This window comes from Scyliorhinus torazame, chromosome 8 (genome assembly GCF_047496885.1).
Source record: "Scyliorhinus torazame isolate Kashiwa2021f chromosome 8, sScyTor2.1, whole genome shotgun sequence".
Classification (NCBI taxonomy): domain Eukaryota; kingdom Metazoa; phylum Chordata; class Chondrichthyes; order Carcharhiniformes; family Scyliorhinidae; genus Scyliorhinus; species Scyliorhinus torazame.
In genome coordinates, this window is record NC_092714.1 from 191,468,097 (window position 1) to 191,491,558 (window position 23,462).

The 23,462-nt window shown below is 48.1% G+C and overlaps 1 protein-coding gene across 3 annotated transcripts in view; it reads left to right on the top strand.

Annotated features, from left to right (window-relative positions):
* The window catches only part of LOC140428312 (pleckstrin homology domain-containing family G member 4B-like), a 263,637-nt gene that overhangs the window by 70,523 nt on the left and 169,652 nt on the right, over positions 1–23,462 (top strand). The window contains exon 1 of one of the 3 annotated variants that reach the window (XM_072514650.1): positions 2,174–2,300. The exons of 1 other annotated variant lie outside the window; for it this stretch is intronic. In XM_072514650.1, the coding sequence (XP_072370751.1) occupies positions 2,232–2,300 (69 nt within the window). In that variant the 5' untranslated portion in view covers positions 2,174–2,231. Of the gene's footprint in view, positions 1–2,173; positions 2,301–23,462 lie in introns of those variants that run through there. One more of the 3 variants, XM_072514649.1, reaches the window with a different exon arrangement.

The window sequence follows — 23,462 nt, forward strand, 5'->3', positions numbered from 1 at the left end:
CATCTGCCTCTCCAGTCGCACTGCCTTTCATTGGCCAGAAACTCTCGGTGGATGGGTCCCAATGTCTGATCCGTTGATCTTGGGGAAGGCCCGCTGCTGGTCGAGTTTTAAGTACCTCGAGTGGCACCTAATTCGGTGTGCCTCCCTAAAAGACATGAGGCGAGGCTCTCTCCAGCCGGTTAATGTCACCGACATTAAGTAAGAATGATTTATGATGCTTGGTTGTGGGCATTGTGCTAAACAATTTATTTTCCTGAAGAAAATGTTTTTTTAAAAAAACGGCTTGAAACGACGAAAGCACAAATCTAAATGAAAAAACTTCTGTTAGCTCCTCTTCAGCGTACACTATACTTTGGTTGGGTAGATGGCGACATACATTGAAAGAAAGAGTTGCATTATTGTAGAACCTTTCACAACCTTGGAATACCCCAAAGCACTTCATAACAATTGAAGCACTTCAGTCACTGTTGTAGTTTATGAAGCACGTAGCCAATTTGCACACAGCAAGTTCCTGCAAAAAGCACTGATTGGGTATTTGTTTTAATGATGAATAAATATTGAGAGATAAATATTGGTCAGGACACTGGGCAGAACTTTGAAAAGGGCTGGAGGCCCACCTGAGAGGGCAGATGTGGCTTTGACCGAAAGATTCATCTGAAAAACAGCACTTCTGACGGCGCAGCACTCCCGCTGTACTATGCTGTCAGTTTAACTTTCCTGGCCAAGTGCTGAACTTGGAGGGGCTGGGTTTGTTCTTGGCTCGGAGCCGATGCCCCTGATTAAAGTTCATATTTTTTGTGTGGGAAAGCCCTTAATTGATATGGATATTATTTTCTGGCCTTGTTGTGGTGGTGCCCGTCATGGGAGATTCGGTGACCCTGCCAAAAGGCCATTGACTTACAGCAGCACCGGACAATGTCGGCAACGGGCAGGATCGGAAAACCCCACATGAAATGTGGTACCCGTTTAACCTCTTCGCAACAACCATCATTGGGGCTGCTGGTTGACCTGATAGAGAAATCAGTGGTTTGTGGCTAAGTCTCCCACTTGTAAAATACATCGGTCTGCAGCTGTTTGTGAAATGCCACTTAGGTCTGCAGTTTATCCTTGGAAGGAACCAGGAGCGAAGTTCAAGGCCATAGTGAGTTTGATGGCCACTAGCGGAGTATGGCGACCAGAGCTTCAAGGTGTGAGTTCTTTGGCGACAAGGGCACCGATCTTAATGACCATCTATCTGGAGAATCATAGTGCCTTTTGGCAATGCGTCTAGGTCACATCCAGGTAGCTGCACCTTTGGTGGTAGATTCTCTGAGGAGATTTGGTCTCCTTTGCCTTTCTGCAACTTCCATCCCCCCAATGTCTTCCAGTCCCTCAGCACCACTGGATCCAAAATCGACCGTCGTGCCCCCATTGCAAGTTGCAACCTTCCTTTTGTGATGGAAACCTTGCCCCCTGCTCTGTCTGCCGCTGTAATGTCGGGGTGGGGGGGCGGGTGGGGGTGGGGGGTTGATTCTTTGCAAATCTGAGCTCCGCGTGCCCACTCTCCCTGTCACTGGTGCAGCATCAAGGACACCTAATTACCCGATGCAGGAGATTCTCACAGGACGTGAGTGATGTCCTGGTGCAGCTTTGACTGCTTCCCCACTGTCTACCCACCTTCCCTCAACTGTTCTGAAACTAACAGCTTCTGAATCCTGTCTGCCCTTTAAGTGTTCCACCCTTTGAGTTCAATGAGCTTTAACAAGTTCACTTAACCTCGACGGGGAGGAAAGTGGGATCGCTGTCCCACTCTTTCACCACCTTTTCGCCACCCACGACATTACTGGCACCGGGATTGGTGACGCCCGGTGCTGGTATTTACGGGACTATCCCTAGCTCCATTCCCACTTTCTGGAAAGCCCGAAGATTCAGCTCCATGTGTCTGGAGTGTGACTTGGATCGACAACTTTCTGACTCAGAAACAAGTATTCTGCCCTCTAAGCCCGAACATTATGCAGCTGGATGTTCCTGATTTCTGCCCCTCCCAGTGTTGAAAGCACTCAACATACATTCAGTGCCTCATGCAGACGTGTGGTGAATCACAGGTAAAAATTCATTCCTCGAGGCTTCGTATTGTTACATCAACATATAAATTAAAGCTTAAAGGACTATAAACTGGAAACGTTCATCAAACTTTTCTCACTGTTGTAAGTGTTTCAAAGTTAAACGATTTGTATAACGCATCGGACCAGATGATCCCAAAAATGTTGCGGCTGCAGGAGAAACTGTTGCCTACGGAGGGCAGCAGAGTAGGACTGGAGGTAGGTAATTTGAAATTATTGCTTGATTGCTATTGGGATCAAAGAGTATTTGTGCAACGCATCAGGAGATTATTTAAACATTGAAGCTACAATCATGCAGATAATATAAAGTCTGCGAAATGAGCAAGAATAACAAGCTAAATACATCTTGCTAAAGCGAATGAGAAACCATTTTTGTATGTCTGATTTTTTGGTGAATGTATTGCTCTTTTTTTTCTTCAAAAATTGCCACTTGATTCTGGGTCTGTTCAGTGTTGACAAAAAAAAAATACGGCGATAGTGTTTTTTCAAAATTGGAATCAGCTCAAAATATCACGAGAAAGAAATTGGTTTCTGAAATTCTAATCTAACTTTTGAGGTGGTTTTGTCTGTTCTGGGGAAGTAAGAGCCAGGTGAGGTACGAGAAACATTGGGAAAAAAAAACGCACCTGTATATGAAACAGCAGTAAACTGATAAATACTATCAGTAACACACTTCAAACAAATAATACTATTTGATGATATCTGTCATTTGGCAGTAAAATAAATTGTATAACGTAACGGGATTAGATGAAATGGAAATTGTCTCATGTGGAACATACACATAGAAAATAGGAGCAGGATGAGACCATTCAGCCCTTCGAGCCTACTCCGCCATTCATTATGATCACGGTTGACCATCCAACTCGACAGCCTAATCCTGCTTTCCCCCCATATCCTTTGATCCCTTTCGCCTAAGTGCTGTATCTGACTGCTTCTTGAAAACAAACAGTGGGCGGGATTCTCTGATCCTGAGGCTAAGTGTTGACGCCGTCGTAAACGTCGTTGTGTTTCTCGACGGAGTCACCATGGCCTCAGGATCAGCAATTCTGGCCCCTGCAGGGGCCAGCACGGCACTGAAGCGACCCACGCCCGCTCCAGCTGCTGATCCTGGCGTCAACTGGGAGCCGCGGGGTCCGCGCATGCGCAGTGGCAACGGCGCCAACGCGGGCATGCGCAGTGGCTCCCTTCTCCGCGCCAGCTCCGACGCAACATGGCATAGGGTTAAAGGGACAACGCGGAAGAAAGGAGGCCCCCAGCGCGAGAGGCCAGCCCGCCGATTGGTGGGCCCCGATTGCGGGCCAGGCCACAACAGAGGCCCCCCCTCACCCCCACAGGCCGCCCTCAGACCCTGCCATGCCGAGGTCCCGCCGGCAAAGAGCAGGTTAAAACTGCGCCGGCCGGACTCGGGTTTTCTGTGATGGCCACTTAATCCATCCCGGGCGGAGAATCGCCGGGGGGGGGGGGGGGGGGGGGGGACCCTGTAGAGCGGGCGACATGGCGCGATTCACGCTGGTTGCGGCGATTCTCCGGCCCAGCCCCGGGCTGAGAGAATCCCGCCCAGTGTTTTTGGCCCCAACTACTTTCTGTGATATTGAATTCCACAGGCTCACCACCCTCTGGGTGAAGAAATTGCTCCCCATCGCTGTCCTAAATTGTCTACCCTGTATCCTCAGACTGTGACCCCTGGTTCAGGACACACCCACCATCGGGAACATCTTTCCTGCATCTATCCTGTCTAGTCCTGTTAGAATTTTATAGGTTTCTATGAGAAGCCCCGCATTCTTCTGAATTGCAGCGAATACAATCCTAACCAATTCAACCTATCCGCAAATGTCAGTCCCGCTATTCCAGGAATCAGTCTGGTAAACCTTCGCTGTACTCCGTCCTGAGCAAGAACATCCTTTCTCAGATAAGGAGGCCAAAACTGCACACAATATTCCATGTGTGGCCTCATCAAGGCCCTGTATAATTGCAGCAAGACATCCTTGCTCCTGTACTCATCATCTTGCTATGAAGGCCAGCATACAATTTGCCTTCTTTATCGGCAGCTGTACCTTCATGCTTACCTTCAGTGACTGGTGTACGATGACACCCAGGTCTCGTTGCTCATTCACTCTCCTTTATGGCCATTCCAAATAGTCTGTCTTCTTGTTTTTGCTACCAAAGTGGATAACGTCATATTCATCCAAATTATACTGCATCTGCCATTCATTTGCCCACTCACTCAACTTGACCAAATCACTCTGAAGGATCTCTGCATCCTTCTCACAGCACACCCTCCCACCCAACTTTGGAGAACATCTGCAAATTTGGAGATATTACATTTTGTTCCCTCATTCAAATCATTAATATATATTGTGAATGGCTGGGGTCCTAGCACCGATCCCTGTGTTACCCCATCATTGGTGCCTGCCAATTTGAAAAAGGCCCGTTAGTTCCTACTCTTTGTTTCCTGTCTGCCAACCAGTTTCTATCCATCTCAATAAACTACTCCTAATCCCATGCGTTTTAATTTTACACGTTGAAACACCAGCTGAACAGGTCTGTATGCTGTAAATTCTATTTAAACTACAGTGTAGAGATTTTATTTTATTTATTTAGAAATGCAACAAGTTAACTCCTTGAGGACTATTGTCTGAATTTTAATAATTATAATATGTATGCTATGAAGTAGGATTATTAAGGTTTGACAGTGAAGTAGTAGTTGCTTATGAACTATATCCTGTGAACAATCTAAGTTACCGAGAGCCAGAATCCAAAGACATTTTGGCCTGGATCAAAATTGCCTTCATAGATTAAAGGCAATATTGTAACCCCTTGAAAATTGTTGCAAAAAGTGTTTCAGAATGAGTCAGAATGAATAGCATACAATAGTCATCGCAGTGGCATTAAAAGCCAAAGGTGTGTTTGTGTGCGTAAGTATGTATCATATCTATGTGCAACTTTTACACGGTGATGCCTTCTGCTGTATCACAATTGTACTTCCTGTACCAAGGTGCTGCTCATTAAATTTCTCAATCATTGACCTAACTTTTTATTTCGCTCTCCTCTCTCTCGCACTCAGCCCAGTCCTGAGTTGAAAAGCCATGTTTGCCATTGCAATCATGCATGGGTCCTCCTCCTTGCCTTTTGCCCACCTCTCTCCTAACTAACACATCTTTCCTCCCAGCTCTCTAATACTTCAGATCCTTTCCGCAGTCCTGCCATCCACCATGATACCAAACCCCAGCGTCGCAGCTCCTGAATGCCAAACTCCGAAACCCCCTCTATAATTCTGCAAAAACCCTCAGTAAAATCATCCCATTATGATGAAAATAGATGATCAATCCAATGGTAAACATTCCAGAGCTATAACCTCCCCTCTCAGCATTATCAAATGTCAAATTGATATATCTTCTGTACCATCTTACTTTGTATCCACAATCCTCAAAATGGATAATGGGTAAAAATTAAGGTCAAAAATAAAGGAATGTGTATATCAAAGCATTTGCAATTTCTCCTAATGGACAGGATTACAGAATTCTATCTCAAAGCATTTACTAAAATCCTAAACTCCCATGTTATGTTGTCCCCTGAATGGCACAACACCCATATTGTTATAAAATGGTATGAGCTCCAACTCGCAAACAGCAACAACACAACAATAATCTGAATTTACATAATGCCTCACAGTCCAGGAACTCGGGTTCGACTCTGGCCTTGGGTGACTCTGTGCAGAGTTTGCACTTTCTCCCCGTGTCTGCGTGGGTTTCCTCCGGGTGCTCAGGTTTCCTCCCACAGTCCAAAGATGTGCAGATTAGATGGATTGGTCATACTAAATTTCTCCCTAGTGTTCAGGGGTATGGGGTGTTACAGAGATAGGGGTGGGTCAGTGAGCTGGCGAGTGGACCCAGGTAGTTCGATCTTTTGGAGGGTAGGTGCAGACTCGTTGGGCCAAATGGCCTCCTTCTGCACTGTAGAGATTCATCATGCTAAATTTCCCCCTAGTGTCCAGGGGTGTAAGTGGTTACAGAGATAGGGGTGGGTCGGTGGGCAGGGGAGTGGGCTGGGGTAGATTGCTCTTTTGGAGAGTCGGTGCAGACTCAATGGGCCGAATGGCCTCCTTCTGCACTGTAGGGTTTCTATGGATTACAATCGAGGTCTCAAGGTGCTTCACTGAAGCATGGTAAAGGAAGATTTGACACTGAATGGCATAAGAAAACATTAGGGCAGATGTGCAAGAGGTTGGTCAAAGAAGTAGGTTTTAAAAAGGGTTTTAAGAACCATCTTAAAGGAGGAAAGGGATATAGGGAGGCGGTGAGGTTTGGAGAGTTTGAAGACTATGGGTAATGAAGCCACAGCCACTAATGATGGAACAATTACTATTGGGAATACTAAAAATACCAGAATTAGAGGAGTGCAGATATCACCGAGATAGTTGAAAACAAGGATGGGAATTTTAAAGTTTAGGCACTGCTTATTTGAGAAACAGTCTAGATCAGTGAGTAAAGGGGTGATAGGTAAACAGGACTTGGTACCATGTAGGACAGGGGCAACAGAGTTTATCAAGGATAGAACATGGGAGCATGTTGCCATTATCAAATCTGAGGTAACAAAAGCATGGTTGAGGATTTCACCAGTAAATGAGCTGAGGCAGGATGTTGTTATGGAGGTGGAAATACACAACCTTACTAATGGAGTGTATACACTGTTGGAATCACATCTCAGGATGAAATGTGATACAAAGGTTGTGCAGTATACTGTACAGCTGCCTCTCTGTTATCCTCTTGTTGGGGAAGTGTAGCTAGTTCAACAGCTGCTTGCCATGAGTTCACATGTCTAACCTCAGTGCGGTACCCAACAGACAGATGGTGATGAGGCTGGGATTGAGTTCTGTTTTACATTTCCTTTGAGAAATGAAGGACTGAAGAACACTGTGATACATTCTTTGCAACTCCTAAAGTTGAATTGGGGGAAGTTTAATCAGTTTGAAAGATTGATCTGTGCACACGTTGTGTTCAAGAACAGTCACAGAGAGCGGTGGGGCAGAGTCATTGTCTATATTTAAGGTAGGGAATCAAGGGTTACAGGGAAAGGGCAGGAAAGGTAACGTGAGGACTGTTGGTTCAGTCATGATCCAATAAATGGCAGAGCAGGCTGGGGGATCAGAACGGCCTACTCGTGTTCCTATTTCTTACAGAGCTACTTAAGAAGTTGAGGAGCAGTGAATGGGCCGCATCCACTGTGGTAGTTCAAAAAGTAAACAGGTTATTTCGGATTTGTGAAGATTGCGAGCAAATGGTTTTCTAATTTAGTGGATGGAAAGGTGTTCAGTAAGACGTATCTGCCAACTGCATATTTGCAATTAGAGTTAACTGGCGAGAGCAAGGAACAGTTTATTATTCATATGCACAATGGATTGTACTAGTTAGGTAACTATTTTTCATTAGTATATATGATGTAAAACTGGTACAGTTCCCTGGGCAACACCAAATGTCACACTCCCTTTATCCCTATATTGCCTGTACCTCTAAACTAATTATCAATCCCCTTCAGACAGTTACCTCTAATTCCATAATCCTTACAGTATAATATTTCAACATCTACTATTGAAAATTTAAATATGGTTTGTTCTGACAAATTAACATTTGAGTTCAACTGATCTGATAAAAGACTGGAATCTTGTAAGGTTAGATTTTACAGCAAGTGAGATCAGTGAACCAGAGCAGTGGGAACATGAAGTGACAGGCTTCTGTACATCTATACAACCTTTATTGGGCATAGTTAATTAAAAAAATATTCTAAATCCAACACACCTGGGTTTCCTAGGAACACAAATAGCTACTATGTGTACTGGGCAATTCAAGTACAACTTATCCTAATCCTATCTGCTTTCTGCTTGTTACCTTCTCCTATGTCAGCCACCTCTGAAACTTCCGGCTAGAATCTGTGCCTCATTACTGGAGCCATCTACAGAAAATTCCTCCTATGCCGTTACACATTACCCTGCCCATGCTGCTCCTGCACACTATCCACTCCCTTGATCATTTTCCGACTCATGTCCAATCTGCCATGGAGCTCAGGTGGATGGTTCCACTGGAACATTCTTTAAGTGGGAGGCCCTCTATGCGCCACTCAGGATCTGAGTTGGAGAGAGTTACACAAAGTCATTGTGTGCATGATTTTAACAGCCTAGAAGAGCCCATGGTCCATATATCGATTCAACCCTGTTAGCTGATGGGGCTACTCTTTAACTTCTAGTTACATGTTAGCTCCATGCACAACTTTTGGCTGTCCAGTGAGGATGGGGTTGGGGGGGATGGCCTGGTTAAATCAGAGCATCTTCTCATGGACCTGTTCTTGAGCCTGGCTAAAACATACATTTCTAGGTCTAGGTTGGGGGGGGGGCCCTGGAAGTGACCCTTTGACTGGGCGCCTCTCTTCTGGGGTTCTGTCCGCCTAACTCTGAAAGTTAGCCATCTTGCACTGTCCACTGGTACACGTATTGCCTTGCCTACTGCAGGGTACAGTTTATCTTAGAGCCACATGTTGGTTTAATTGCAAAAATTACCTTTGCTTTCGTTCGGACTTTATTGATTATTTTGGCTTCTTTCAGTTTGATTGGACCATAAGTTTCTTATCTATAGTAATGGTGCCCGAAAAGGGGTATATGTTGTGATGGTTCTTGGTTGGTGGCCAATGTTATCCTTATTGGTCCATCGAAAAAGGCCCATGCTGCCCTACTTGGGGTAATTGTTCATCAGCCCTGTATTCAATTTACCTCCTGTCTCTGACTCCTTGCAATTAAAATTCAAGGCTTGGGCACTAAACTTGCATTTCCTCACTCTGTAAAATCCCATTTTTCAGATATTCTGTTCAAATAATTATACCATTTCAGAAGATATGATGGCTCCTAATTACAGTTCACTGCTGCAGTTATAAGGCCAAACGATATAAGGATCCAAGGTAAAAGACAAATAGCAGCTGCATGGACTTGCAGGAGATATGAAGAGCTTGAGGCCAAAATTTCAAGATGGCATTGGATTCTGCAACCACCCTCGCGGTGTGTATACCGTCAGAGTGTCTTTGCAGTAAGCATTTGTCTTTTCACAGCAAGACATTTAGCATTGTCTGAATGCTCAACAGGTAATGACTGGGATCTCTTAAGCCTCAGCTCCAAGAATACCATGGTCCACCTCCAACACCACTTTGTCTGGCTTTGTTGTTGACTTTGAAACAGGCTATGCCAATTCATTTCCTAGGAAATGTGTGTGTGAGTTAAGCTGTTTGGACTGGTAATGTTAATGAAGACATTCATGATGAATGGGCCAGATTCTGCTGGCAGTCGGTTCCTCGCTCTCCCTATTTCTCCCTTTCTCTGGTTTCTGTGGAGAAAAGAAGAAATATAATGGCCTGATTTCTATGGGTAGGCAGTGGGGGGCTGGGGTGCAGGGTGCCAACACTGAGGCAAATCTGGAAATTCTGGGGATCAGATTTGGCATGATCTCATTTTCTTGCCATGTTACCATTGTGGATAATGTGGGATTTACATTTGAGGTTAGAAGAGATCTCTCTCTGGTATGACTGTGCCTGAAATACAAAGCAGTTCTTGTTATACAGTTCCAGGTGTGTTATAAAGATATTCTTGAATTCTCTAGATGTTTTGGATGTTAAACTTTGAAGACTGGCAACGCACCTTTAGCTTTAAAGCGATTCTCTGTTCTAAAATGCAGCAATTATCATTCATGTGATTGACATGTTGTTACTTGCTCAATGTCTTTGTGGAAAAGTAACCACCATATTTTGTTTTACTGATAAACATAAATTTCATTGAAGATATCATTATCATACCAGCCAATGAAAATGATGTCAGCTGCTTGTTTTTTATCCCTTCATAATAAAAAACGCTAATAAAAAGCTAAAAGAGAATTGTCCTATATATTTACTGGTTTGTTACACACATTATGGGAGAAAATTTACTCAGTGCACTATTTCCTCTTTCCTCTTTAAAACCTTGAACCTACTGTCATTTCCCAAATCCATGCCCAACTTTCTGGAATCCGCCGGGTCGGAGAATCGCCGGGGGCTGGCGTGAATCCCGCCCCCGCCGGTTGCCGAATTCTCCGGCACCGGATATTCGGCGGGGGCGGGAATCGCGCCGCGCCGGTTGGCGGGGGCCCCCCCGCGATTCTCCGGCCCGGATGGGCCGAAGTCCCGCTGCTAAAATGCCTGTCCCACCGGCGTGGATTAAACCACCTACCTTATCAGCGGGACAAGGCGGCGGGGGCGGGCTCCGAGGTCCTGGGGGGGGGGGGCGCGGGGCGATCTGGCCCCGGGGGGTGCCCCCACGGTGGCCTGGCCCGCGATCGGGGCCCACCGATCCGCAGGCGGGCCTGTGCTGTGGGGGCACTCTTCCTTCCACCTTCTGTTGCTCTTATTAGCCTTAGTTTTATTAGCTCTAATTCTGTCACCTTTGCTCACGAGTCACCAGGTATCTTTCTGATACCGCCACGTGGTTCAAGCTCAAGTAATGATTAATAATGCAGCACACCGCTTAGTAAAAGTTAAATCAACAATCATTTATTATATACAGCAATAAATACTTATACAATAATCCTACTTCTAGACTATTACCTACCACTAAAGGCCAATACTTAACTTTGGTGATGGCCCACCAGGTCAGGGAAACGAATGGTCTATCGAATTGGGTCTGGCCTGCAGGATTCAAAAAGGCTGGTACGAGTCGATAGTCTGGAGCACCTATCTGGTAGCGATCGCTGGAGTAACATTTACTTGTTTCTTCGTCGAAGGGTCTCGAAGGTTGCGAGCAGGAGAAGAAGGGTCGATCTGAACTTGGCCCCTATTTTGATAGTCCCTCGGGGCTTCCCGCCTCTCGGCGCGGACCTTGAACCTGGTTCCAAGTGATTGGACTTGGTCCCAATCACTTGGTTCGATATGCTCCAATAATGGGGCGATTCCTTGATCGGGGGGTGGTCGTCCACCTTTCTTTGTCTCAGCCACTGCTGGCGCCAAAAAGTTTGGATCGGCTTTATGTTGCTAATGTGTAGCAATTGTTCCCGGGGATGGCTGCTTAGTATGCAGATGGCTGGGTTGTTGTGCTGTTAATGGTTGCAGGTATCGGTCTGGGCCGACTTCCTCAGAGTCGAATACACTGTTTTGCCTGCAGCCATCCGTTTGAGTCCTGTTGGCTGATTTTCCCATCAGCCTCTTTCGTTCGCCATTTTAGATCGGAGTTTGACTGGGCTTTGGGTACTGCGGGGTAGTGAAACATTAACGGCAGGGAGGTTTGAAGTAATGGGGTCCGCGGTTCCGCGCAACCAAGTGTTCATGAAAAAAATGTTGATCACGATGAAAGAAGTCCTCATGGCTGTCCTGGCTGTCCTCTTGCCTTCTTGTGTTCTTTTGTTTTCTCCGGTCCTGGAGCCTCTGGAATTCTGTAAAAACAAGCATAGTATCTGTAACTACCTTGGTTTCATATCTGGTATGTTAGTGTGTCTGTCCTTTTGGGGCCAATTATTCCCTTATAATTGGTCACTATGTGTGACTCCCTCATTTTTTTTCCCAAAACAAATTTTAGGACACGGTACACTTCCCAATGACGGACCAGTGCTGATTTACCATCCAAATGTTCCAGGATGTAAATAGCAGATGGCAGCAACCTAAAGGTCACCTAAACAAATAAAACCTTTTTGAAATGAAAGAATGTCAAATGAGGTGCGTATGGGCCGCGACGGGTAAGATTTGGATGGAGTCCCCGGGTAGGACGGCTACCAATGCCGTATCTCCCCTACCCGAGTGTGTTTGACCAACAGGGGGGGCCCCAGGCAGGGCGGGTCTCACGCCGTTTCTCCACTGCCTGAGCAACAGACAAGAACGGGCAAAAATGTAGTCATCGTGGTGGGGTTGCTACAGTGATTCTATCCTTGAATCACAAGAGCAGCTACGATCGGGGGTCTGGTACCCGAACCGGTATCAGCTGAAGTGTCTGCAGACAAGCTAGTTCCGCTGAACAAGCATCTGGTCTGCTGACCAGGTATCTGCAGATAAGTTGGTACCGCTGAACAAGCGGCTAGAAAAAAAACTCTCCTGTCGGACGAACAACACAAAACAAACGTACGAACAACATAAAACATCCTGCAGGTTCCATCAGGAAGGACAACACTTCTCCCAAGCGTTTCCTTTAAACATCATGTGGACACCTCAGTTCTCTGTTGCGAACAGGGTCGTAAAGGGGTTGGCGGCTTGGGAGTCAGACTCGAGGTCGTCCCCTTCTCCCGGGTACCAAACTCTGGAGTGAATTAGGGCTGAAAGGGCTGCATGGTGTGAGTTGGGGTTGCTTTCGTCGTTGCGGACAAGTCTGTAGGAGTTGTCGTGGTGCCAATGAGTTGTGTCGAGTTGTGTGGGGACAAAGTCGGGGTCGTCCGTGTGGTTCGGTGGGATTTATTTAGAAACGTGATCATGAAGGGATCACTGGAGTTGAAATCGGAGTCGCTGGGTGTGGGTCCGGTTGTATGGGGATAGTAGGGAGGCGTGCTGTGGCTGTCGTCCGAGTCACAGTCGCTGTCTCTGCTGCTGCAGTCTGTGGGCATTCCGGGGCGGAGTGTAGATTTTGGGGGTGGAGTCGAGGTTGAGTCTGTGGCTGGGCTAGACGTGGTGGGGGTTGGTCTGGTTACGTTGGCTGTGGGCGGGGTGTGGTCTGCTGCGTCAAGCATGATGTAGTGGGCGTGGTTTGACTGTGTTCCATAAGCCTTTAACTGGTTTATATGAAACCACGCAGTCTTACCATTTGGGTATTTTATTTTATATACCGATGGGCTTACTTTATCCGGAATGGAGTACGGACCCGAGTATTTTGGAGACAGGAATGTGCTGGGGTTATATACAGACAGCATCACTTGCTGTCCGATATCGTACTCCGTTGCATGCACTGCCTTATCAAAACATGCCTTGCTCTGTTTCTTTTTGGTGCCCAATTTAACTGCGGCTGCTAACTGAGCCGTTTTTACATTAGCAACTAATTGCTCCACGGCTTTCCCGTGTGTGAGGGCCGTTACTTCAGGGCTGGTCAGGTCTAAACCTAACACGTATTCTGTCCCTTTCATGGGGCGTCCGGTCATAAGAGTGTGGGAGGTGTAACCTGTGGAGGTGGAAACAGTGTTATGCAAAAACATCAGCGCAATAGGGAGGACTGAGTCCCAAGTGGTGTTGTTCTGCTGGACCATTTTTCTGAGGGTAGTTTTTAGGGTCCGATTCATGCGCTCCACTATACCACTCGACTGTGGGTGGTACGCAATGTGGAATTTTTGGGTCATGCCAAATATCGTGAGGACATTCTGCATGACCCGTCCCGTAAAGTGAGAACCTTGGTCTGGTTCAATATTGCGGGGGAGTCCCCATCTTGTAAAGATGTGATGGGTTCGGATCTTGGCTGTGGTTTTCGCGGTGTTGGTGCGGGCTGGAAATGCTTCCACCCACTTTGTAAAAGTGTCTATGACCACCAGAACATATTTATAGCCATTCCTGCAAGGGGGCAATGGACCTATAAAATCAATCTGGAGGTTAGTCCAGGGGCCGTTAACAGGTTGGGTGTGGCTGAGTTGGGCCTTTTTGGCATATCTATCGGGGTTGTTCTGCGCACAGATAAGGCAATTCTCAATGTGATGGCTAACATCTTCCTTGAGATTTGGCCACCAACAAAGCTGTTTGAGGTGGGCTGTAGTGGGATCGATTCCCTGGTGTCCATGACCATCATGGAATAAACAAATTAATTGGTTCCTATCCTGCTCAGGAACTACATAAAGGGTGTCCTTTAACACCACACCGTCATGTGCGGTTAGTGTATTTCTGAACCTCTCGTAGGAGGCTGGAAACTTCCCTTTCACAATCTCAGTGAGAGCGCTATCCTGCTTCTGGGCCTCCACTAGATCCTCGATTCTAGTCTGTGTGACCTGAACTGCACTCACTGGCGCACTCACTGGCGTGCTTTCGGGGGGTTTCCAAAAGTACCCATGCCTGGATCCTGACTTAGCCAGTGCGTCGGCTTTTACATTTCCAGGGGGGGAGGAACGATGGTGGCTGCGGACTTTTATGATCCCAAAAGTCCTGTTCTGGGCTTTTTGTAGAATATGGCGGAGTAATGGGGCTGAGGGGAGGGGTTTCCCATCTGCGGAAACAAATCCTCTTGTTTCCCACAGGGGCAGAAATTCTGTAAGGCTGTTGCAGACATATAGGGTGTCTGAGTATATGTCTGCTGGGCTGGGGAAGGAATCTGGGTGCTCTACTATGTACGCGATGGCCGCAAGCTCTGCTGCCTGCGCGCCTAAGTATCCGGGGAGTTTTAATGCTATCTCCTCGAGGGCGCGTCCCTGCGCGTCCTCAACATAAATCCCGCAACCTGTTATGCGTTGCCCATCTAAGACTGTTGAAGATCCATCCACATAAATCTTAATGGGGTCACACGTGTCCGGGTGAGGGGGGCTCTGAGATGGATTACCTATTTTTCTGGGGGGCGGTTTTGCTATAAAGAGGCCTGTGTTGTGGTGTGGAGAGATGATTTCACATTCATGGGGGGTTCCGGGGTACTGTAAATTGTCCGCTAAGTATGTGTGGGTCTTTGTCCGTTTTACTGTGATGTCCCGTCCCTGCAAGAGAAGGGTCCATCTAGCTGCGCGTATTTGGCTGACGGTACCGTCCTTAAGTTGCCCGTCCAGTAAAAGTTGGGTGGGGGTGTGCTCGGTCAGAATGGTGATGGGGTTCAGTCCGGTAATATATGAAAAGTACTGGACTGCCCAGAAAACTGCGAGCAGGTGCCTCTCACAGACTGAAAATGCCTGCTCCACAGCATCTAAAATTCGGGAGGCAAAAGCCACGGGTCTTAACTGGTCGTGCCGTTCCTGCAGGAGCATGGCTGAAAGGGTGCGGTCTGTGGTCGCTACCTCTATTGCGTAAGGGGAAAGCGGGTCTGGAACTTATAGTGCGGGGGCGGCTATAAGCGCCTGTTTTAATGATTCCACAGCATCCGTATGCTGCGGAAGCCACTCCCAGGGGTCTCCTTTCTTTAGGAGGCCTGAGAGGGGCGCTGCCTTGCTAGCGAAACCGTCAATGTGGTTTCGGCAGTAGCCAACCAGTCCTAAAAACGACCGGAGGGCTGAAACGTTCTGAGGAAGGGGCAATTTAGCGATCGAGTAAATTCTTTTATGCTCGATCTCGCATTTGCCGTGTATGATAATTGTACCCAAATATACCACCTTTTCTTCCAATATCTGGGCCTTTTGGGGGTTTACTTCACAGCCAATGGAGTGTAACAATTCCAGGAGTTCAGCCAGAAGCTCAATGTGCTGTTCCTTAGTGTCTGTCTGCAGTAGTAGATCATCTACATACTGTACCAGACATTCGGGGCGAGAAAATTTCACTAGTCCATTTGCCAGCTGTCGGTGGAAAATGGAGGGGGAGTTGTGGAATCCTTGTGGCAGGCATGTCCACGTGTACTGCTGCGCTTTGAAAGTGAGGGCAAATTTATACTGGCACGCCATTGCCAATGGAATGGACCAGAATCCATTACTGACGCCCAAAACCGTGAAATATCGGGAATTGAGTCCCTGTTTGAGCATGGTCTCGGGACTTGTTGCTACGGTGGGGGCTGCTGCGGGGGTGACTTTATTGAGTTCCCGATAATCAATGGTCAGGCGCCATGATCCGTCGGGCTTTTTCACTGGCCAAATCGGGGCATTATTAGTAGAGGCTACTGATCTGAGTACGCCCTGCTCTAATAAGCTCTCTATAACTTTTAGGATTCCTCCCTCTGCTTCTAGGGTGAATCCGTACTGTTTTTGGGGTCTAGGGTCCGGTCCTGTTACTTGTACGGAGCCAGTCATCCGTCCACAGTCGTGCTTGTGGGTCGCAAATGCTGCCCAGTTCTTTTGCAGGACTTTCCTAACCTGCCTGTCCGTGCTGAGTGTGGTGGGGTTGAACCAAAACTCGCCTACTGCGCTAATTTTGTTCGTATAGTCCCCAATGTTGAGCGTTGCGGGGGCTCTAGCGGATTTCGCCATCTTCCAGACACACTGGTTGACGGGATCGAAGGATAGGTGGTGGGAATTCATAAAGTCGATTCCCAGAATGTGTTCTGCTGTGTGGGGCAGGTCTACTAAAACTACGGGGTGTTTTGTGGTTATGTTTCCTATCTGAATGGGTACAGGGGCTGTGATGTGTCCCTGTTGTGAGTGGCCTGTAAAGCCGCTGAGGGTGATAGTGGCTGTAGTGGGCCACGTGTCCTGAAAAAGGGTGGAGGAATTTATGGTGGTGCGGGACCCTCCTTTGTCCCAAAGAAACTCGATAGGCTGTCCCCGAATTTTCACTGCGACTATGGGTCGTCCTGACCTATCCCAAAGGGTATCGCAGACCCAACTGGGGGAGCCCATACACCGTCAGTCTGTTTCGGTCAAGTCCGTCTGATCCGAACGGGCGCTCACGCTCTGGATGGGCTCTGACTTTTTCTTACTCAGAGTGCCTGTCTGTTGGGCTCTCTGTGGCTTTTTGGGGCCATTGCACTCTTTTGCAAAATGTCCCAACTGTCCGCAGTTGTAACATTCTTGTGATTTGGGTGGGGGGCTGTTCTTTCCCTCATTTACCCAGGCGGGGTTGTGAGGTGTGGCTTTTACTGCCTGCATGTCTGCGGCAGCTTGCTTTTCCTCGGTGGTTTTAGCGGCGGGTCTAATGTGAACAGACTGCTCCCAAACGCGGAACAATCTTTTAACCACCCACTTCTCGTTATGAGCCTCCTCCGAGGGATCATAACTACTGCAGGCATTCTGTCCTGCCTCTGTGGCATGGGAGATAAGGGTACGGGTCCATTTGGCCATATTGTCTGGGGACAAATGGGCACGGTCTACGTCTCCAAAAACGGCTTCGAAGTGAATCCACAGGCGTCCTGCAAACGCTGTGGGGTGCTCAGACTTCTTCTGCCTACACTTATTTAGGCAATCTACAAGGTCACCCCAGTTATACCCAATCGCATCCAGGATCGCGGTATGCATTTCTGCAAGGGTGCCTCCTCCTACGTTCTGTGGGTCGGGAAGGGCTGCTGCTACCGATGGATCCAAACTTAGAACCATGAGCTTTACATGCTCTCTCTCATCCAGGCCGTACATAGTCGCCTGATGTTTGACGGTGGCAAAGAAATGGTGTGGGTCTGAAGCGGGGAGGAACGGTGTGATTTTTGCACACGCGTCCCGTAATTGGGACACTGTGAGGGGGGTGGAATATAGGAATTCCGCCTCGTCCGATGTGGCTGTGCGGTGGGCTGTTACAGGGTTCATTGGAGCCTGAACTACCTGCTGTATGGGGGGTTGGGGTGCTTTTCTCCTTTGGGGCTTTCCCTGCGCACATGTTCTCTGAACATATCTCTGCGCTGTTTCCTGTAATTTTTCCCAATCAGGGCCGTCTTCCTGGTCTAGGTTTTCCCCAAAGTTTTCTTGAAATCCCTTCTGGACAGAAAGCAGTGATTGCAGGTCTGCAATTTGCTTCTGGCACTTCGCATGGTCTATGGTGCTCTGCCTTTGTTCTGTGGATGCAGCGTGGAGCACTCTCAAGGCTGCCTTGAGATCACTACATTGTTTCTGTAGCGTTTCCACCTGCTTCTCTGTTTCTTTCTTTACCAGGACTGCACGCTGTGTGTCCTGATAAGCCTTTTCGTACTGGGACTGGAAACTACTCAAATGCGCCAGACAAGACTGGTGACCCCGTTTGGCGTCAGCCACCTCTTCGTCCTTTGCTGCTAATTTCCTCCTTAGTTCCAGATTCTCTTTCTCCACTTCGCATACATCGATTTTGCTCATACGATGTATGCCCTCTACTTCTTTGCGGAGCGTCCTGACAACCTCCTCTGTGCCTCGCAATTGTGCCAGACAGGACACAATTGCCATCGACTTGCGAGCTTTTGCTAAGTTCTTTTTGTGGCTCTCACTCATGTTCTCCCACCAAGTATGCCCTATACTTCCGGGACCTGAGTCGCCATTATTACAGAAATCATTCCACATGGGCCATCCTTTGCCCTTGAGGTATTTCCGAATTTCCTCTTCCCAAGTGGGGCACTGTCCCACTCTACTGCTGCTGGTCGCTGCAACTGCAAATTCCTCGGGGTTCATGAGGCATTGCATTGCCTGCATGGCCATCTCTCCTATCCGCTTGCTTCGGTTAAATTTGGAACAGGGGGCTAAGGCGGTGTCGTAGATGCGGGTACGGCTTGCGCTAATTTCTGAAACTACAGACTTCCAACAATTTTGACGCAACACAAATCTATCAGTTTTACCTTATAGCCCTGTTAGTTTTGCATGCATACACATACTTCCGAATTATGAATTATTAATCAGAACCGCTTGAACACTTGTGGTTTTTGTTTCCAATTGGATTTTAATTCAAAATTTCTTGGGTTCTCCCGGAGTGGTTTTCCACTTCTAGATCGGGTCCCACCAGAGTCGCCAAAATGTTGCTCTTATTAGCCTTAGTTTTATTAGCTCTAATTCTGTCACCTTTGTTCACGAGTCGCCAGGTATCTTTCTGATACACTGTTTTGCCTGCAGCCGTCCGTTTGAGTCCTGTTGGCTGATTTTCCCATCAGCCTCTTTCGTTTGCCATTTTAGATCGGGGTTTGACCATTTTACTCGGGAATCAGCCATTTTAGGTGGCTACACTTCGCCACGGTCTCCACCATGGCGGAGGCGGAAGACACTCCCTCCACTGCGCATGCGCTGGAATGCCGTCAGCGGCCGTTAATGCTCCCGCGCATGCGCCGCCCGGAGATGTCATTTCCGCGCCAGCTGGTGGGGCACCAAAGGCCTTTCCTGCCAGCTGGTGGGGCGGAAATCTGTCCGGCACGGGCCTAGCCCCTTAAGGTTGGGGCTCGGCCCCCAAAGATGCGGAGCATTCCGCACCTTTGGGGCGGCGCGATGCCCGACTGATTTGCGCCGTTTTGGACATCAGTCGGCGGACATCGCGCCGATACCGGAGAATTTTGCCCCTCGTCTTTAAATACCTCCAATCAGGTTGCCTCCACTGCCGCAGTGCCAAAACAGCTTTGATCAAAGTCATTGAAGATATTCTATGTGACTGTGACAAAGGTAATCTTTCCCTCCTTGCTCTCTCTGTAGCTTTTGACATGGCTGATTTTATGGTCACAGAGGAGTTCACTTGAGAACATAAAGGAAAATGATGTATTGGTTTCAGCAATTAAATACACATAACACACCTGTCCCAGGCTCGTCTTCCTTAGGCCTCTCCCAACTGGGCTGGCTTTTATGTTAGAGTCCATTACTCTATTGATACGAGCCCCGACTCTCATCGGGGAAGCTCCACGAGGTTTGCGGAGATGCTAATTGGCCCGTCCCTGTAGGTCTTGTCTGAGTTATAATGCCTCTCCACTCAGTGAGCAGCAGGGTAGCACAAGTGGATAGCACTGTGGCTTCACAGCGCCAGGGTCCCTAGATTTGATTCCCTGCTGTGTCACTATCTGTGCGTAGTCTCCACATTCTCCCCTTGTCTGCGTGGGTTTCCTCCGGGTGCTCCGGTTTCCACCCACAGTCCAAAGACGTGGAGGTTAGGTGGATTGGCCATGATAAATTGCCCTTCGTAACTAAAGAGGCTAGGAGGGGTTATTGGGTTATGGGGATAGGGTGGAAGTGAGGGCTTAAGTGGGTCAGTGCAGACTTGATGGGCCGAATGGCCTCCTTCTGCACTGTATGTTCTATGTTCACTGTTGCCCACCTGGGTGGGATTGCTTGGCCTGGTTCCATTTTTATCTACCTTTCACTCTCAGGTTTATCTCTTGCAATGGCTCATTTTCCTGCTCCTGCAGTTACCCCTGGAGTCTCCCAAGGATCTATACTTGTCCCCCTCTTTGTTTCTCATTTGCCTGCTGCCCCTTGGTAATGTTATCCAAAAGCACAGGGTGGAATCCCATGTAGACAATGGGCATCTCAGCTGCCAGTCAAAGAGCTGGCGATACCCCATTTTTCAGGAAGGCCCACCTTGTATTGTCCAATTCAGGCACTTGGTAGGTCAGCGGCAGGTCTTCGCCCCAAAACAGGTGCACCAGCGGGAGGTTCCACCCAACAAGAGATGCCAGGCAAACAAAAGCCGGTAACTCTTCTGTGCTCAGTACTGCCACTAGGGAGGTGGTGGCTGCTGCTGCTATTACATTCGCCCGAGACTTTGGATCGAGAAGGGAACTCACAAGTGATGATGGCAGGAAGAGGGTCATGGCATGGCAGTCACAAGGGAGGGGGAGCAGTGTTGGCAGCAAGGGCAGGGGGGAAGCACTTAGCAGGCCCCATCCTTCCTGGTGCTGGGTCCCTCAATCAAGCACTGAATGCCTTTTGAGGCATCTACACTAGAAGCCCACAAGGAAATATGCCAGAGCCTGCCGAGCCTCTCTGCCCACCACTAGGTTAATGCCAGCGGCATGTGAATGAGACCTTTTACAAGGCATTAATTGTCCACTTAAGTCTCTTAATTGGCAGTGTGGCAGGTTGTCCATGGGCCTTCCTGCCACTGACTTAATCGGGGTGGAGGTTGGAAATTAGGTAGATTTCTACCTACTAGCCTCCCACCTCATTAAATACTCTCCTGCCACCAACTTGGCATAGGGGTGGGCACAATATTCCACCCACGGTGTTCGTTTACAATTGTACGCTGAGAACATGCATCTACCTCACCTTCACCTCTCTTGATTACTCCACTGTCGCTAAATTATCCGATATTGGATTTGCAGACGTTTCCTCCAATTGAATATTGGGAAGACTGAAACAATAAATTTGCGACCCGCTGAAGCTCCATTCCATAGCTCCCATGTCCATCCCTCTCCCAGGCAGTAGCATGTAATTAGACAAGCTGTTCACAATCTGAATGCGACATTTTTAGATTCAAACCAAATTTCCGTGCCGTCATTAAGACCCCCTCCATAACATTGCCTGCCTTTGCACCGTCTCAACTCATCTGCAGCTGAAAACCTCATTCATTTCTTTGTTACCTCTAGACTTGAATATTCTAATGTATCCCTGGCTGGTGTCCCACATTATACTATCCATATACTTGTGGTCATCCCAAACGCTGCTACCCTCATTTTAACTCACACCAAGCCCCATTTACTTATCTCCTCTGACTCCTTTGAGTCAAGCAACATCTTTGGTGCTCATTTGCAGAGCCGGTGCAGAGACGATGAGCCAAATAACCTTCTGCACATAACAATTCTAGGATTCTGTGATCTTGATTTTAAAATTTCCATCCTTGTTTTCAAATCTGCCAAAGCCATGTCCCCTTCTCTGTCATCTCCTCCAGCCCGCCAAACCCTGAGGTATCTGCATTAATTTCATTCTGACCTCTTGAACATCCCCAGTTTAGTTCACTCAGTAATTGATGACCGTGCCTTGAGTTGCCTCGGCCTCTACCTCACTTCCATTCCTTAAAAGACCACTTAAAACCTTCTTTTTTGAGCATGATTTTAATCATTAAACAAATATATGGGCCGGGATTCTCCGACCCTGCGCCGGAGCGGAGAATCCCCAGAGGAAGGCGCGAATCCCGCCCCACCGACACGACGCCGGCTGCCCTATTCTCCGGCGCCGTATTTTGGGGGCCAGCGGGATTCCCACCACGCTGGTTGGGGGCCGTTGACAGTGGACCCCCCGGCGATTCTCCAGGCCCCAATAGGCCGAGTGGCCGTAAAGTTTTGCCCAACCTGGCGTGAATTACTCACCTCACACACGGTGGGACCTGGCAGGTAAGTGTGCGTGGGCGGTCCTGGGAGGGGCGCGGAGAGATCCGACCCCGGGAAGGACCCCCACAGTGGCCTGGCCCACAATTGGGGCCTACTGATCTGCAGGTGGGCTGGTTCCGTGGGGGGCCTTCTTTCCTCCGCGCCGGGCCCCTGTAGGGCTCCGCCATATTGCCCGGGGGCCGGCGTGGAGAATAGAACTCCCGTGCATGCGTGGAAATACGCCAGCTGGTCTGCACATGCGCGGAAATACGCCGGCCGGTCCACGCATGCGCGAACTCGCGCCGGCCCTTTGGCGCCGGCTGGAGCTCCGTGAACCACTCCAGCGTCAACCTAGCCCCCGAGAAATTGAAGAATTCCTCACTTTCGGGGGCTGTTGACGCCGTAGTGGTTGACGCCAGTTTTCCTGCCGGTGTGGGGACGCAGCTCCATTTTCAGAGAATCCCGCCCATGGTTTAGTGTGAAATGTGGTTTTATAATATTCGTGTGGAGTGCCTGAGGAAATTTTATTACAGTAGTACAGTAGTTAGCACTGCTGCCTCACAGCGCAAGGGACCTGTGTTCGATTCCAGCTTTGGGTGACTGGTGTGGAGTTTGTGGTGTGGAGTTTGTATGTTCTCCCTGTGCCTGTGTGGGTTTCCTCCGGGTGCTCTGGTTTTTCCCACAGTCCAAAGATGTCCAGTTTAGGTGAAGTTATGGGGTTACGGGGATGGAGCGGGGGAGTGGGCTTAGGTAGGATGCACTTTTAGAGGGACAAATAGCCTCCTTCTGCACTGTAGGGATTCAATGGATTTTATAGATTCTATGGATTAATGTGCTGTGTTAGCAAAAGTTGTTGAGATTATAACCATTGATTTACAGTTTTCTTACACAAATGGTGGTATAGCAAGGCATTAGAAAGACAAATGGAATTATGGTGCGAATTGGAAGGGGAATGGAATATAAAAATAGGGATGTTTTGCTACAGGTGTATTGGATGGTAAGACTACATCTGGAGTACTGTCTACATTTTTTAGTCCCCTTATTTGGATCTCTCTCTTGGGCAGGCCCTCAGGGTCGAGGATGACTTGCTTCCACTCTGGGGAGGTGGGTTCTGTGGTGGCTGAATAGTCCGATCCTGAATATGCACACTGCCATAGGTTTGGCAGGTTGTACTTGATGAGGTGGGTGGGTGGAATGTTCTGGATTCTGCGCTCTGTTTCTGCTGCTTCTGCTTGGCCTCCGAGTGTTCCATCCTGTGATACTTGAGGTGATTGGTGCCTTTGCGGATGCTTTTTCTCCAGTTTGTGCTTTCTAAGACAAGGGATTCCTACGTGTCGATGGAGGTGTTGCATTTATTTAGGGAGGCTTTCAGAGTGTCCTTGTAGTGTTTCCTCTGCCTCCTAGTGATGGCTTGCCATTGCAGAGCTGGGAGTAGGGCACTTAAGAAAGGATATAAATGCATTAGAAGCAGTTCAGAGAAGGTTCATTTGATTGACACCTGGGATAGGGAGGGTTATCTTATGAATTAAGGTTAAACACATTTGCCCTGTATCCATTGAAGTTCAGAAGAATGAGAGGTGATCTTATTAAAATATATAAGATCCTAAGGG